Below are 12,914 nucleotides of genomic sequence, written 5' to 3'. Positions count from 1 at the left end.
GTAGCATCCAGAATGTGTTACTCAAAAGTGGTTTTACTATTAGTCACCCATCAAGGTCCCATTTAAAAAGAGAGGCTCGGCGATCATGTAGCTTTCTGACGTTTCAAACTGTGGCCACTGCTAGGCACTGATGTTGCATCCAGTCTACCAGTTTACTGGATCAACTAAGGGCCAGATGTATCAAAAAGTTTTGCACTCTCAAACTGTGCGAATCGGTAAATTCGTCCGTTTGCGAGTGCAAAACAGTGGTCTGCGATGCATGAAATGCATTCGCAGACCACAAATAAGAAATCGTTAAAATTGTGATTTCTTGTGTTGCGACCTGGAAATTGCGAGTTGCAATTTGCGATTCGCAATTTCCAGGTAGCAAGCCTATGCTGGAAAAAATCGCGAATTGCGTTTTTATTTATTTTTTTTTTTTTTTTCAAAAAATTGCATTTTGCATTTTGCACTTGCAAAATACCATGCTTTGCAACTAGGTGGTAACCTGGTGCAAAATGTAAAAATGCAGTTAAACTGCATTTTTAAATTTAACATGTAAAGCACACATGCCCTTTTGGCATGTGTGTACCTTACATGTTAAAAAAAAAAAGTTTTTGGAGTCCAGGAGAGGGGGCCTTAGGCCCCCAGCATCTTGCATTTCCAAAATTGCGATTTTTGGTTCAGAAATCGCAATTTTGGAAATGCAAAAAATTTGCAGCTATGGGCCAACAGGCCCATAGCTGCGAATGGGGCCGGTATCGCAATTTGCGATTCGGTAATAGCTTTTGCGATTTTTAAGAAATCGCCATTACCGATTTCACAAATGTGATACATGGCCCTTTGCGAGTCGGTAATAGCGATTTCTTAAAAATCGCTATTACCGAATCGCAATGGGCCGTGATGGTACATCTGGCCCTAGGCTCCTTATGTTATCCGACTTGTGATATGGCTCACTGTACCCTAGTCCATATGAAGACTCAAGCATGCTTCGTGCTGGGCCTTACAACATAGATTAAATGCCTATGAAGGTAGTTAACATTAGTTTAAATAACTTTAGCCTAGTTGATATGGCAGTGGAGCAAAAAGATCTTGTAATTTCATACCCCCACCACCACTACACTTTCCCACCATACTTCCCCAACTTCTAAGAAAGTCAAGCAGGTCTTAGGAAGAAAACGACTCAAAGTGGTAATTGATACAGCTGTGCTTGCTATTGCTGGAGTCTGCAGCTCAGTCTCACAGTTTCAAAACAGTAATTTGCCTTCCTTTTACTTTTTGCATGTTATGGAGAAAAGTATTTACAATTTGATGTCTTTCAAAGATTCTGTTTTGAAGTTGGGATTGGAGTAATTCTGTCTTATTTTCTGTGCAGGTTACAACTAAGGTTTTACAGAAGAACTCCTAGATGGAAGGTCAACTATTGTCCTACTATAGCTTGAATCGTTGAGTAAATGCAACTCTGTAAGAGGATGTGGACAAAAGATTGACAAACATGCAAGACCAGTGCATGTACAAAGAAATAAGCACTTAACTGAAGAGCAATTATACATCATATTAGTTCTACAGCGTGTTTGTATCTTGCAAAGCGTTATTCTCACGGTTCCATCTTTTTTACAGCTTTCACACCACTTTTATTGACCTTGTGAATATTTTACTAACTTGGTCTCTAGATCTCTACACATGGTTTGAGAGTGGATGCATACAGTGGAATGGATGGAAGAGTGATGTTCTGTGCTTTATGCTTAATACCAGTTTTGGTTTAAGTAGTGTGCTAATCTGGCTAAAACGTTTCGTATTCATCCAAGAAATTGCACAAGCTGGCAACAAGGACAGCTCTAAGGTTGATTGCCACGCACGTGGCAGACTTCTGATTTTTGATGGTAACATATGGATTATTTGAAATTGTGTACAATAAAGGCACATAACGAAAACTGTGGCACTGATTTTCTTTTGGAAATATGGCAAAGGGAAAGGAACCACAACATTAGAATGTTTTCTTTCGGGGCTACGTAGATATCACAAACGTGTATCAATGCTCAATTCCTATCACTTCATACACTAAAATGAATCTGACAGACTAATAAATATTATTAATGTGTATGTGTGTTCGCACACCACAATCCTAGTCTCATAACAGTCCTTAAATGGCATTAGGTCAGAGATTCATTGTTACAGCCTTTTATTCCAAGCTTCAGTCCCCTAAAATCTACTTCTGCCCTTCCAACACGTGTTTCGTTGTGCAGGTGATCATCCAGTCACTTTGTCATGACTAGAAAAACAACATACAGCAATCCTTTGTTAACATTCATATGCACATTCTGCGGTGGCTCCCTTCGCCAAAAGCACAAGTTATTTTTAGGTGGAGCCACCAGACGTTACATACATTGTCTTTTGCGAGACATAATGTAGCTTATTACCAAGACTATACAGGGGCCCGGAGCGCACCCACTGCAGACCATCAGTTGGGTTTCCTGTCTCATTTGATATTTGTTTCGTGTTCCATCTTGTGTTTGTGCCCCCCATTGAGTTTGTCCTCTTTACGATCTATTTTGATTGGTTGACTTCAATGATGCCATTGCTTGCTTTTTATGGCTTTCTTCGTTTCTTTTGGGTTAAGCACTCCATTGGAGCGCATGTGTTTTTGCAGCTGTCTCCGGATAAACGCGGTACTTCCTCAAGTTCAGTCTCAAGGTGCACATGCTAGTAATGCTTGAATGAGCACTTTAAACCAAATAAACAAGCTTATATCCAATGTGCGATGTAATTATTTTTAGTTTACCTGATATTTCTTCCTTCTGTTGATTAGAAATCATTAGGGTTACTCTCAAGATCATGCATTCTCTCTCTTTTTTTTTTAATATGTTTATTTGAAAATTTGAAACAACAAAATAATCAAACACCATTGAGCATCAAAAACAGTATTTCCAAAGCAGACCTATCTTAAAGCAGTGAGCTTGCAGCATCCAATACATTAAAAGCAATGGAAGGTCAGAAGGGGGGAGAAAGTTCTTCAGAGACAACCATTCCATCAATGACCACAACACAGAGTGCCCACCAACAAGGCAAACCAAGCATCACAGGGTATGCCACTATTGACACCATTCTATCCAGATATCTCAGACTCTGCCGCTGCAATTCCCGATCCCAAATTACTAACCTCATCAATTTTAGGCCCCAAGTTGTAGTAATGTATCCAGGGTCCCCATATTTTGCTAAATTTGCAAGGACATCCCCTGCTCTTATGTGATTCACTCAGCTGCCATGTACACGTCCATGCCCTCCTCTCATTCACACACAGTGGGGACCTCCTGCACCCCCAATATTTGGCCACATCCCTCTTCACTACAGTCAATCCCAAATTACAGATTACGAGTTGGGCCCTAGGGACATCCATCTCCATTGGTATCCCCAGGAGGACATATTTAGGGTCAAGTGGGACATCAACTTCAAGGATACCCTAGAGTTCCTGGACACCGTAGTCCAAACAATCTGAACTATAGGGTGACGCCAAAGTGTGTGCAGGAAGTCTCCTCTAACCATCATACATCTTAAACAATCCGGGGAAAAAGCCGTCCCCATTCAATGCAGCCTGGCTGGGTCATAACAAACCTGATGGAGGATTTTGAACTGTATTAGCCAGAGTCTCAAATTTAGAGCATTAAGGCTGCCACCCAGTCAGTAACAACAATCTCCCCAATATCAGTCGCCCATCTCTCTCCCAGTATGCCTAATGAGTCAGGGATATCATTAATGGTTTTATAGGTATACGAGATGGCCTTGCTACCCAGCTCTTCAAACAGGGTGTATTCAGGTATGGCAACCACGTTTAACCCCTCAGCCAGCTAGGCGTGCTGGAACTATGCATATTTCAAGTATTTATTTTAATGGTGATAATGCACTTCCCTTCCCCGAGACTGGACCAAGCCTCCATCTTCCAGTACATCACCTATCTTGGAGATGATGATCAAGTCCCAAGACGCGAATCCTCGCAATTTCCCCAACTCTTTTGTCATGCCCCCTTCCCACAGTAGTGTTCCCCTGGTAACCTTAGGTGCCCAGCCCATAATCTTGGAGGCTCGTCTCCACACTCCCAGGATCACCTGCTTCGCCAGTAGTAACATGCCTGCACCAGCCCATCATACATATTTATAATATAGGGTAGAGGGGAGCGTGACTGTATCTGGGCCCTCTTCAACATGGCGTCAGATAGTCCTGTGATGCCGTCAGTCATTGAGCGGAATCTGGTGTGCTGCTTAATAATAGTCCCTCGCATCCAGAAGGATGATACCCCCCATGATAAGAGTTCCTCTGGAGCGTCCGTAGAACCACCCATGATCAAGCATTCTCAACTTTATATATCCGTTTTATCAGTTCACGCTGAATTGTGGCTGTAAGTCATAAACTCCAATGTATTTCAGACGTGTGTGTTTCTTCATCTGGGGGACATTCCACCATACTCTGAGCTCTCAATTGTAGCTCATAAAATCCAGCTGTCTCCCTCATATACTTCTCTCACTGTGCACTCCGTGTTGCTGTCTGTCACCTTGGTGGTTCTCCCTGACCCCTCCTTGTGCACTTTTGCTTGTTGCTTTCTCGTCCATGTGCTTCTCTCCTGCCGAGTCCACGTTGCTGTCTTGCCTGTTGCTTCTCTGCCACACCCCCACCCTCCGTGTGGCTAACCCCTCACCCTCCTGTTCTCTCCTCTGTTGCTTCTCCCTGACTCTGTGTGGGTTTTCCCACTCACACCCTTTTACTCTTGCCTATTGCTTCTGCTTTCCGTGTTGGTTCCTTCCATTATCTCCCTTCTGCTCTCTTGCCTATAGCTTCTCCTCCCCACCCTTGCCCTCTGTTGCCACCACCCCCTGTGTTGCTTCACCAAACCCTCACTCTGTTGTGCTGCCCCTCGACCCTGACCCACCTTGTTCACACATTCTGGTGTTCTTTGTTGCACCTAACCCGTGCTTAAAAAAAAAAAAAAAAAAAAAATAATCTTTTGCACTAACTATTTTGCTTGACCAATCCAAAAGTAAATTTTGAAGGTACTTGCGTTTGTGGTGTGCACGCCTACACCATTACATGACTGCTGTGTCAGGGCACCCAGCATGGCGTATGCTGTATAGCAAGGCTATAAACGTTGGAAAAGCAAGTAGGTCCCAAAGGTAAGACCTATTGGCTTTGGTTAAGCACTGGGTAAATGAGTATGTACCTTCCCTATAATGTTATTTTGCACTAGTTAGGTGATGGTCAAAAACGTGGTTGCGCCTGAAACTGAGCCCCACGTCACTTTCTGATTTGTTAATGGAAAACTGTCAACTCGTACAACACTGTCTAAGGACCATAAATCAATACAGATTCTGAGCTCATCCGAGTCGGTTAAAGCAATAACAGTTGGTGATTGAGCTTTCTATTGGTCCTATAATATCCTTGGCAAAAGAGTTACTAAACCTTGTTTAAACTTCCCTCAGTAAAGCAAAGGGACATTTCTCCTACATTTACTTATGGGTACAGCATTCTGCTTCAAAATAACTCTGTGCTTAGATCCTCGAATCTCCCAAATTCTTTACTAAACACTCTTGGGAATTAATTCTTCAATCGTACATTGCCACTCAGAGTCTTCCACACAAATATTTTCTAGATGAGGGTATCTGCTCTGCTCTAGATTGTCTTATTTTCAACTCCTCTTGATATGACCAACCCAAAACGGTTTTCTCCTTCATAATGACATATTTTATCACTAGTCTTCTTTCCTTTTTAAATTAAGAGCTGCCGATATCTAATGAGCCATCTCGCTTCCATCACCTGAGTAACTCCTAGAATGTAAACTGTGGTTAACATTGTTATTCCTGGCTACAGCTGAAACATTTTTTGTCTATAAAGGTATAGCATGGAGGAGGTCACCGGCACTCACTTTTGAAAGTATACATGCCGATCGGCATAGATGAAGTCACGGCACTCACTATTGAAAGTTTACTTGCCGATCGACAGATGTGGACTGGGAGCCCCCAACTTCATGCATTATTACCTAGCTACGCAGCCGCAGTGGGTGGCACAGTGATTTGCTGAATGTAATCAGACACCGCAACATCGACGTTGCCCCTGTGGACACTGGAGCGCTTGCTGTACCTTTTTAACCCCCTGGCACACGCTCCCATCCCGACCACGCGCAGTGCTTAATTAGTGCTTGTTGTTTTAGAATGTTATCTGAGAATAGAATGTATGCTGTAGGGATGCAGTTGAGCATTTTTGAAAATCGTCTTTGCACTGAGAAGACGCTGTATGATGTGAGGGACTGTTAATAAAGATTCATCTGCTTACAAATATGTGAGGAGTCGTCATTACAGGATTGGGGATGAACGAAAACAGCGATTTAAAGCCCCTACAGTGAAGAAACATTACAAGAGGATATGCCAAAGTAACAAGGAAAACCCTGAGGATATTATTCGTAGCGTCAGAGAAGCTCAGGTACTGATCGGATTATTGATTACATATAAAATAGACTTTGGGATACAACAACAGTTGGGCTTACCAGCGCAAGTGCAGTTTGAATTGCGCGCACGGTGGAACGAGTACCACGTGACATGTTCAGCACAAGTGAATCGCCCGCCGGTGTCCGGAATTGTGAAATTGTGCACATGCGCATTTAACTGAATTCACATCAGCAGAGGGAACAGGATTACAGGGTCACGTACGTGACCTCGAATGCCTACGTGCCGCTATTTTAGTTTCATTGATTTATTTGGTTTCCAGGCAGCAGTAGCAATACAATCACAGTGACCACAGTAATAACATAGCGGTCATCGTGAGAATCAGCACATTAACTATCTGCAGTTTTTTCTGAAAGCCTACTAATTACACAACTGTAAGTACAAAAATAAAGATTTATATAAGAATATCGTGCTGTAAAAGGATTGTTGTGTGCATTTAAAGATAATTATTAACCACATTTGTTCACTATGAATACTATACATTTGTCAGTGCCACAGCCGTTTCTTCTTGCTAAAGGTGAACCATCAAGGAGGTGGCAGGAATGGAAGGAATATTTTTGTAATTATATTGAGACATTTGAAGAAGAGGACGATTCAGCAGAGAAGAAAAAGAAAATATTAGTACACTGTATTGGTCCCGTTGGTTTGGAAATGTACAATGAATTGGATAAAAAATTAGATTGGAAGAGGAGGGTGATGTTTTCGCCAAAGCATTAGAGGACCTGTATTCTCACTTTTTTTTCCAATTGTGTGTGTTGCTGTGGATTGTTATAATTTTTTCGGAGGAAACAAGGTAAAATAAATACGTGGCTGCGCTCAAGGACTTGGCAAAAACTTGCAGTTTTGGAATATTACTATAGAAGCTGATTCATGACTAAATAATTATGAATGCAAGTAACCCAAATATCCAAGATACGTTATGGATAAATGGTGAAGCGACGTTAAAAGATATCATAGCTTTAGTAAAGAAAGCAGAGCTTAAGAGACGGTGTGCTAAGGCTGTGGAAGGAGAGTCACAAGGGAAATGAAAGAAAAGTATGGATAATATGATAAGCAGAAACAGTTGTAGACTGAGTAATCGCAGTGAACGTAAGAGATGTTATCGATGTGGAAGTGTGGAGCATTTAGTCGACAACAAGAGATGTCAAGCAAAAAATCAGAAGTGTTTAAGTTGTAATCGTATTGGACATTTTTCAAAAGTGTGTAGAAATAACACAAATGTTAAGGTGAAATACATTCAAGAAGAAGAGCTATGTCAATCGAGTTCCAATGAACTGGATGGTGTCACAGATGATAATGGAGTATTTTGCATTGAATATGATATGTTAGATATCGAACATGGTGTCAGAAAAAAAAAAAAAAACCTATGTGCGAAATTGCAATGGGGAAACTAGGGTGAAGGTGATTGCGGACTTAGATTCTCCATTTATCATTATTGACAAGAGTGTGTGGTGTAATAAGTGTGTGAGAGAGTTGGGTGAATATTTAGAAAAAAACAGACATAAAGGCAAAGAGTTACACAGCTATTAGGTTACAGAAATATTGAGTTTGAATTTAAAGGGAGGAAAGCCTTGTGCAAATTGTATGTAGCTGAAAGAGGACCATCAGTGTTGGGATGGGAGACCAAGGAAAATTGGGCATTATTTTAAAATTTAAAATCCTAACAGCCCATATCTGGTATTATCCAATTAATCTGAACAGTCATCTATTGGAATGGTGCAAAAGTATCCAAAAGTGTTTTCGGGGAAGGTTGGATGTTTGAATGATTTCTGTCATAAAATTTAATTAAAAAATAATGCAAAACCATGCATTCATAAGATACGATGTATACCATTTTCAATCAGAGATGAGGTGCCAAATGAACTTAAAACTAGTGCAAGAGGGTATAATTGAGAAGGTGGAGTCAGTGGCATAGGTTTCTCCATTGGTGGTTGTAAGACGTGTGACTGGCAAAGTTAGATTGCGTGTGGATCTAAGAGAACTGAATAAAAATATTGTAATTAATCAATACCCTCTGCCAAAAATTAATGAAATGTTGGCCAATACCAGAGAAATTAGTTGGTTTTCTACATTGATTTAAAATCTGCTTGTCAGGCGATGTTACACTCTGATAGCAGAAAATTAACAATGTTTATAATACCATTTGGATGTTTCCAATTTTTGCGAGTACCATTTGGTTTAGCTTCAGCGGCTGCCATGCTTCAGAGAATAATGCGTAACTTATTGGAAAACATCAGATATTATGTTCTTTCAGGATGATGTATTGATTATGGGAAAAACAAAAGAAGGACCTGATAAGAAATTAAAACAAGTGTTAGATGTTTTTCAAATGAAAGGCCTTACAGCAGAATATGCAAAATGTTAAAAAGCTGTGAGGGAGGTAAAGTATTTAGGCCATGAAATAAGTGCGAATGGAGTAAAACCTAAACTTGAGTTAGTGAGAGCAATTCAGAATGCTCCATCTCCACAAAGCATAGAAGATATGCAAGCATTTTTGGGCTTGATAGAATTCTATTAAAAATTTGTAAAAAAAAAAAAATGGCTGAAAAATCGTATGCAATACGACAACTTACTAAAAACAAAGTTACATTTTTATGGAGTGTGGAATGCAAAGATGAGTTTGAGAAATTAAAAGAAGAAATAAATAATGCACCATTTTTAAAGGGATTTGATGCAAAGTGTAAAAGATATATTACTATCGATGCAAGCACAAAAGGTTTAGGTGCAGTTTTATCACAACAGGATAAAGAAAATGAGTGGGTAGTTGGTTTTGCATCTTGTTTGATGATGGGCATTGATGAACAGGAATGGAATGGAATGGAATGGAGAAGAACAATGAAAGGGGATAAGGAGTTACAGAAAATTCTTACATTTGTGAATAATGGTTGGCCGGAGAAGAAACAAATAACTCAAACATGCCGTCGTTTTTGGGACAAGTCTGTGATGAGTTAAGCAAAGAACAAGGACTTTTGTTGAGATGTGGGAAAGTTGTACCACCGACATTGCTACAAGGAAAAATAATGGAATTGTCTTGCAGGACATCTGGGTATTTCAAAAACAAAGTCAAGAATAAAAAGTATGTATTGGTGGCTACGTTTAGACAGTGATTTTGAAAGGATTGTGCGAGAATGTATGGATTGCAATAGTTCAGATAAAACAGAAAACCTATATGCCACCATTATGTCCAGATATGCAGTGGGAAAAAATTGGTATTGACATCATGGGGCCAATTAAGAATAATGATTTTGAGAAAAAGGATATTATTGTGGTAATGGATCATTTCAGTAAATGGCTGGAAATAAATATTACAGACAGGGTATATTGTGAAGATATTATACGATTTTTGGATGGAATATTGATGAAGGAAGGTTTACAAAGAAGTGTAATATCAGAAAATGGTCTACAGTTCCACAGCTGAGGCTTTCAATAAATATCTAGATAGAAATGGGATTACTCATAAGTGAACGTCGGTATATCACTCTGAAGGCAATGGTTTGGTGGAACACTTTAATCATGTTCTAAAAGGAACCATACAATTAGCTAATAGTAGGGGATTGAAGTGGGAAGCAGTCGTGAACAACATGATTTGGGCTTATAGAATAAAGCCTAGTGGTAGTACTGGGAAAAGTCACTTTGTTATAAAAAGAGGTAGAGAACCTATAAGTAAAGATGTGGCATGGTTACCGGCAAGTAGAAGGGTCTCCTGAAAATGTAAAAATGTCAGCGAAACAGGCATATAAGGCGTGGTGCGATTAAGAAACAGGTGGTCAAAATTGTACCAGTAGGAATTGGGAAGTGGGTAAAAGTGAAGAAAGAGTGTAAGGTGCGAAAGGGTGAAAGTAGATTTTCAGAACTGAAGAAAGTATGTGAATTATTTTGTAATTCCGCGTTGCTAAGTGATGGCAAAGTTTGGCATTTGAGTAGTTTGGCTAAATGCAAACAAACAAGTGTAGTTGTAAACAAAATAAATTATGATTGGGTGGATGATGTCAGTGGAGCTGAAAGTGATGATAAAGTGGGGGAAATGCAAGAACAAAGGAGTGAAGTGGAGGGTGAACAGGGTAATGATGGGTTGCGTAAGGAAAGTGAGAAGAGTGGTAAAAGAGGCAGGTATGTTAGACACATAAGTCCCAATTAAACTAAAATACTATGTATGTAACATGTATAATAGTAAATGTTAGTAAACATTAGTAGTTAAGCCCCTTCTGTGCCCAGGACGTAATTGTTACGTCCTGAGGCACAGTGCTCGTGTGCCCAGGTTGTAACCATTACGTCCTGGGCACAGAGCCCAGACGGAGCGCTAGCGCTCCCTCTGTGGGGTTCTCCCCCCCCCCCCCCCCCCCCCAGGCAGGGATGGAAGCAGAAGACCTTCCCCTTCCACCCCCGACCCCCCCCCCCCGTGATGTCAGCTTCCAGTGCGATGGTCGGATTAAGCATTTCTCTTCCGATCACGTGGAGGAGGCAAGAGAGGCTTCAAAGGGAAGGAAAGGAAAGGAATTTTAAACACCCACTAGACACTAGGGATTTTATTTATCTAAATGAAACTGGCATGAGGGAGCGACCCCTTGGGCAAGGGTCGGTCCCAGGGGGGACATTTTTTTTAAGGCCTTTTATGCCCCCCCCCCAGGGGAGGCAGAAACCTCTCGGCACCAGGGATATATATATTTTTTTTGTTTTTGATTTTAGAGATGGGGAGCGACCGCTTAGGCAAGGGTCGTTCCCATAGGGGCAAATTATATTTAGGCCATTTCTGCCCCCTTTGGGGGCAGAATGGCCTATTTTTATGAGGCCAATCTGCCCCCAAGGGGTTACAGAAAACACTAGACACCAGGGAGTACTTTTTCTTTTTGTCAATTTCACGCAAGGGGAGCGACCCCTTAGGCAAGGGTCGTTCCCCTGGGGGGCAAATTTATTTTAGGCCATTTCTGCCCTCTTGGGGGGCAGATCAGCCTATTTTAATTAGGCAGATCTGCCCCCAAGGGGGGCAGACACCACTAGGCACCGGGGATTTTTTTTTGTTGTTGTTTTACAGATGGGGAGTGACCCCTTAGTCAAGGGTCGCTCCCCTGGAGGGGCAAATTGTATTTAGGCTATTTCTGCCCGCTTTGGGGCAGATCGGCGGATTTTAGGTCAATCTGCCCCCAAGAGGGGCAGAAACAACTAGGCACCGGGGATTTTTTTTTTGCGCCAATGTCACGCAAGGGGAGTGACCCCCGTAGGCAAGGGTTGCTCCCCGGGGAGGGGGTTGCGGGGGCAAATGTATTTTAGGCCATTTCTGCCCCCCCCCCGGGGCCGGCTGATCTAGAGGCCAAAATCCACAGGTAGGCACTTTGCCAAAAACAACTCTGTTTTCTGTGAAAAAATGTGATGTGTCCACGTTGTGTTTTGGGCCATTTCCTTTTGTGGGCGCTAGGCCTACCCACACAAGTGAGGTACCATTTTTATCGGGAGACTTGGGGGAACGCTGGGTGGAAGGAACGTTGTGGCTCCTCTCAGATTCCAGAACTTTCTGTCACCGAAATGAGAGAAAAAAGTGTTTTTTTTGGTCAAATTATGAGGTTTGCAAATGATTCTGGGTAACAGAACCTGGACAGAGCCCCACAAGTCACCCCATCTTGGATTCCCCTAGGTGTCTAGTTTTAAAAAATGCGCTGGTTTGCTAGGTTTCCCCAGCTACCGGCTGAGCTAGAGGCAAAAATCCACAGGTAAGCACTTCGTAAAAAAAACACCTCTGTTTTCTGTGAAAAAATGTGATGTGTCCACGTTGTGTTTTGGACCATTTCCTTTTGTGGGCGCTAGGCCTACCCACACAAGTGAGGTACCGTTTTTATCGGGAGACTTGGGGGAAACACAGAATAGCAAAACAAGTGTTATTGCCCCTTGACTTTCTCTACATTTTTTCCTTCCAAATGTAAGGCAGTGTGTAAAAAAATATGCCTTTTTGAGAAATTCCCTGCAATTCACATGCTAGTATGGGCACCCCGGAATTCAGAGATGTGCAAATAACCACTGCTTCTCTCAACACCTTATCTTGTGGCCATTTTGGAAATACAAAGGTTTTCTTGTTTTTTCACTTTTTATATTTCAGCAAATGAATTGCTGTATACCTGATATAGAATGAAAACCCATTGCAAGGTGCAGCTCATTTATTGGCTCTAGGTACCTAGAGTTCTTGATGAACCTACAAGCCCTATATATCCCGCAACCAGAAGAGTCCAGCTGACGTAACGGTATATTGTTTTCAAAAATCTGACATTGCAGGAAAAAGGTACAGAGTAAAACGTGGAGAAAAATGGCTGTTTTTTTTCACCTCAATTTCAATATTTTTTTATTTCAGCTGTTATTTTCTGTAGGAAACACTTGTAGGATCTACACAAATTACCCCTTTCTGAATTCAGAATGTTGTGTACTTTTCAGAAATGTTTAGCTTTCTGGGATCCAGCATTG

General features: G+C 41.4%; 1 protein-coding gene across 1 annotated transcript in view; it reads left to right on the top strand.

The window, feature by feature from the left end:
- ALDH2 (aldehyde dehydrogenase 2 family member) overlaps positions 1-1,913 on the top strand; it is a 96,132-nt gene extending 94,219 nt beyond the window's left edge. Inside the window, exon 13 of the mRNA XM_069214831.1 lies at positions 1,355-1,913. Within this exon, the coding sequence (XP_069070932.1) occupies positions 1,355-1,387 (33 nt within the window). The 3' untranslated portion in view covers positions 1,388-1,913. The remainder of the gene's footprint in view (positions 1-1,354) is intronic.
- Positions 1,914-12,914: the final 11,001 nt, after the last annotated feature.

The sequence above is a fragment of the Pleurodeles waltl genome, chromosome 11 (genome assembly GCF_031143425.1).
Source record: "Pleurodeles waltl isolate 20211129_DDA chromosome 11, aPleWal1.hap1.20221129, whole genome shotgun sequence".
NCBI lineage: Eukaryota > Metazoa > Chordata > Amphibia > Caudata > Salamandridae > Pleurodeles > Pleurodeles waltl.
The sequence above is the reverse complement of the archived record's forward strand: the minus strand, read 5'-3'. Positions and strand labels throughout refer to the sequence as shown.